Genomic DNA, 4744 nt, shown 5'->3' with positions numbered 1-4744 from the left:
CAATAATTTACTTTGTAAATATTTCATTTTGTATTTAGTTTGATTGTATCCTTTAATCTTATTAATTTAACATAATGAACGTTGATATTTCAAAAAAATAATAATTTGTACTCATGTTAATTTTACCGTGTTTACGAAAATTTCTATTCATTTAACATTTCTTAAGTTTAGCTTATCACACAGATAAGTGAAAATATATTTGATCTCTTTTTCAAACACCGTATAGTTGTAAAAACCGAAAAAACCGAAAAATCGAAAAAAAACTGAAAGAACCGACTAAAACCGAAACCAAAAAAACCAACTTTGCGTGGTTTGATTTGATTTTTAGATTTAATAAACCAACATAATTGGTTTAGGTTTTTTTTAATGAAAAACCAAACCAAACCGACCTATGTACACCCTTACTACCAACTAAAACAAATGTTTGGCAACTAGATCTGCAAATTTTATTGCAAGGACTGTTATTTCCTTTTTAACAAGTTAATAGCAGAAATATCCCAGAAAAGAAAGGGAAATAAAAGCAAAACCTTTTGCTGCGGCTTCATTTGATGAAGCAGTCCCATTTTGTTCACTTGAGTTCACAATATCTTGATCAGTATTGGGAGAACCCTCTTCCTGTTGAGCAGCAGTATCAGATGACTGTTCCCCTATGGAAGGAGCACTTTCAACTTGAGTGTCTAAAACTCCAGCACCTTCCTGACTTTCTGTGTACAAAATTGGATTGTCAGCGAGTTTATTGGTGACTCATCCTTAATTTATCTTTCTCACCTAACACAACACTATGTCCTAAAAGTAAATTTCAAGAGTTCACACAGAGCAAGAATATCATCCTGTCGTTATTTCAATCAAAATAAAAGAACATGTCTTGGTCACCAGAAAGCTCTCCATTTATTAAACTGAAGACTGTGTATGTTGAACAAGATGCAATCAGAAGAAGAAACAGAAGAAGGATATACCAAATTGTCAACATGAACTATACTAAAGTGTCTTTGCTTAGATTGGTTCATATCATTACCATTCATCTCTTCCTCAGCAGTGTTATCAAAATCAGAAAGCGCAAAAAAAACTCTAAGGTTCGTTTGGGCTTGAAGTGCAATGTGCAAATAAAGCGTGGGTTTTACTGAGAAGAGGAGCCAATGGAGAAAACATATATATATATATATGTTTAGTCCAAGACTAACAGTTATAAGCATGAATAACAAATATATGGACAAAGAAATTGATTATTTTTACGATAAAGTGAAATATCAATGGTTTAGCGTCGCCTCTTCAGGAAATGCTCATTCACAAGGAAAAGTATGTCTTAGAGCTTTATGACGACACTGAAGCGCACATTAAGCGAGGGGAAGCGCTCAAACATGTTTTGAGCCTCGTTTCAGGGCTTAAGTGCGCCTTTGATAACACTGTTCCTCAGATAATGTGTAAAGTGTATTTATACCATGCATCAACACCTTATTTGGATAACGCAATTGTCTAAACATTGAAATAGTTGTATCTAGTTGTTTGTCATAAATATGCAAGCGAGAATGAAAGGATGTAATAAATCAGAGGGGAGACTGGAAAGTTTCTTATTAGACACCTTCATCCTTGCTATTCTCCAAAGGAGCTTCAGATTGCCCAGTTGGGCTTGATATACTATCATTCTCATCGGCACTGGTTTCCTCTGTTTCTTTGACAGCCTCTATGACACTTGGTATTTCAGTTGCAACCTCATTTTCCACTATATTATCATCAGTTAGTTTCTCCACGACCTCCTCGCCCACCACAGTTTCAGATGCTGAGATCTGATCAGCTGCTTGCTCATATGAGCCAGTTTCAGCTTCAGTTTCCTCAGCATCTCCTACAGGTGACACCTCAGCTTGCTGACCAATCGTGGATGTGCTTCCTTCAGGAGCTGACTCCACTTCTTCATCAACGTTTTGTTTCGTATCCTCCCCATTTATAGTTTCTGGAACACCATCATTTGCAGCATTGACTGATTCTTCCTCTTTGCTAGTAGTTTCAGGCAACACATCCATTTTATTAGTCGCCACATCTGATTCCTGTGCATCTTCCTTTGATTGTTCAGCTAGTTCGTCTTCTTTTTCCCTCTCATCCAAAAATGAAGAGATCTCTTTGTTGCTACGGAAAGCCAATAAAAAGGGGTTTGTCGCCGAATGGACAACACCCTGGTTGAGCTTTGAGTCCAACTCTGAAGCAGCTTCTTCTTTTTTCATGGTCAAAGTTACTTGTCCTCTGGCAATGCGCAATACACGGACATTAACTTCTTGGCCTACTTGTAGTGAAGAGCCACTGTCAATAATTCCAAACACTTCATCAGTTTCCTCTGATGCTGGCAGGAATCCTTCCTCTCCCTCAGGAAGAGATATAAAAGCACCAGACCTGGTTAGATTTTTTACAGTGCCCTCAAGATCTTGCCCCTTGACAAACTTTGAGACTTTCTCATCTCTCCTTTGGTTGTTCCTTTGTGTGCTCTTCCTTTGAGTTCGGGGTCTGTCGCTACTGGTTGGAGTATCTTTCTGTTGCTGTGGCCTACTAGGATCATCACTTTCACGCATGGTGAGAGATATGCGCCCTGTCTCAGTGTTTGCTTCAACTAATCTCACTGTAACCTCTTGTCCAACAGATACAATGCTTCCTACATCCTTTACAAAACTATCACTCAACCTAGAAACATGCACCAGTCCATCCGTAAAAGCTCCAAAATCAATAAAAGCACCAAATGGCTGTATCGATCTGACCTTTCCAGTAAAAGTTGCACCTGGAATAAGGTTTTCATTCTTCACAGGAGGCATCTCACTCTTTCTAGCAGGTCTTGAACGCTTAGATTGAACAGATGTAGGACTCACATCTGATATGGAGGATTCTTGACTTGTTTCAGCAGCATCAGATGAAGCTTCTGAGACTTCACCTGATCCATCATCTGTAGCAGTTGCTTCTACTTCTTCCACTGCTACATCAGTCTCAGTTGCTGATACTACAAGACCTCTTAATTTAGGTCGTAAAATGCAACCAACTCTAAAATGGGGAAACAATTTAATAGATGTTGACAGAGGCAGGATATATTTTGGGGTAGGTAAAGTCTGCTTGCTGGATTTTCGTGAAACATTGTATTTTGATAAACATTGATTCCTTCTTGTGAGAAGGACAGCTCCTGGAGTAACTGATACAATGGTAGTTGCAATTGAAACCATTGGAGCCATGTTGATTGATATTTGGGATTGCTAAGGTTTGTGAACTACAAGGATTAGATCATCTGTTCCACACCTGAGAAATATATAAAACGGTTAGAGAAAGAAAAAAACATGACTATATCATTTAATAATAGTGTGATAGGATAACAACTGCAGCATGACTGAAATACTATTAACATATAGAACAAACAGCAAAGCCCAGTACTAGAGTTGCTGAAAATAGATGGATAGTAGCATATGTCTGCCATTTAGGCGCGTGCCCACTAATTCATTGAAAAGTACTCAATAAACAACAAAAAAAATAATTACACTTGAACTTAAAGATTGTGGTCAAGAAATCATCATAAGCAATTCCATAAACAAGAATGAAATAGGTGATTATAACATGTAGGCTAGCGGTTTAGAAAAATTCAAAAATTCATTAAAAAGAAGATTATATACCTACTTTCTACACCTTCAGAATTGAAAAGCACAAATGCAATTCAGTATCTCATAATATATGTAGTTTGCAAAGAAGCAAGTAAATCCACAGACTATCATACCAGAAACTCTAACTTAGAAGCTGAATATATAACAATTCCAACTATGAACCATTAACATTGCTCAACATTGAACTTAAGAAATTCAATCAACAACGTGAGGATTGTTTTCAGTGCATATAATTGATCATACTGAGTTACCCATCAATTATGGTTTTTCTATGGCACAACTACACACTAAGTAAACACTCCAAATGAAGCCGAAAAAATTACTGAATTAGTGAAAGAAAGGAGTAGAAACTTTGAGAAACTAAAAGTAATTTCCTAGAATGAAGAAACCAATGAAAACAGAGAAGGAAGTTGAGGTGAGAAATCAAACCTTTGAATGGGTGGCTTGTATGCATATATGAAGAAACAAGAGAGCTATAGTGTAACTGAAATGAAGTTATTGTTGTTGTTGCTGGTGAGGGAGGGGATAGGGGTCTCTCACACACACTTCACTCTTCCTGTTTGTGAGTTTATGGCTAATAAAAAAGAGGGAAACGAAAGGTGGGGCTTTCTATCCTTATCCGGACCATCATCTCTTTGTCAAAACACGGATCCATGCTCCTCTCATTCTGGTCGGGTCGGGTCCGGCTGGCGTAGCTACCTCGTCAATTTTGTCGCCTATGCCAGCCATCCCATCATGCTTTGGGAGATTTTGTAGAGAAACTTTGGGATATTTACTTTTTGGAAACTTACATAAATATACTATATTTAAAAAATATTTACCATTTATAGTAATAATATTTTTTTTCACTTGATCATTTTTAATACATTTATAATACAGTTTTAATACATATTATAAAAAACAATTTATCATTCACATATAATACAAGTTTTATTGATGAATAATACATTTATCACACATTTTAATACACATGTAATATAATGTGTCGATTTCTTACCAAACACGCATAATATATTTTAAAAAAATAGTTATAATACATATATATTGAATACATAATTCACTTTTAATATATATTGCAGATTTAACATAGTATTGCTATGTATTACTATAAATGGTAATAA

The 4744-nt window shown here is 36.1% G+C and overlaps 1 protein-coding gene across 1 annotated transcript in view; it reads right to left on the bottom strand.

The window, feature by feature from the left end:
• Positions 1-4239, bottom strand: part of LOC102602783 (uncharacterized) — a 9605-nt gene extending 5366 nt beyond the window's left edge. Inside the window, exons 1-3 of the mRNA XM_006341201.2 lie at positions 4053-4239; positions 1580-3267; positions 528-704 (exon numbers count right to left, since the gene is read on the bottom strand). Of these exons, the coding sequence (XP_006341263.1) occupies positions 528-704; positions 1580-3203 (1801 nt within the window). The 5' untranslated portion in view covers positions 3204-3267; positions 4053-4239. The remainder of the gene's footprint in view (positions 1-527; positions 705-1579; positions 3268-4052) is intronic.
• Between the last annotated feature and the right edge of the window lie 505 nt (positions 4240-4744).

The sequence above is a fragment of the Solanum tuberosum genome, unplaced genomic scaffold (assembly GCF_000226075.1).
Source record: "Solanum tuberosum cultivar DM 1-3 516 R44 unplaced genomic scaffold, SolTub_3.0 scf00022, whole genome shotgun sequence".
NCBI lineage: Eukaryota > Viridiplantae > Streptophyta > Magnoliopsida > Solanales > Solanaceae > Solanum > Solanum tuberosum.
The sequence above is the reverse complement of the archived record's forward strand: the minus strand, read 5'-3'. Positions and strand labels throughout refer to the sequence as shown.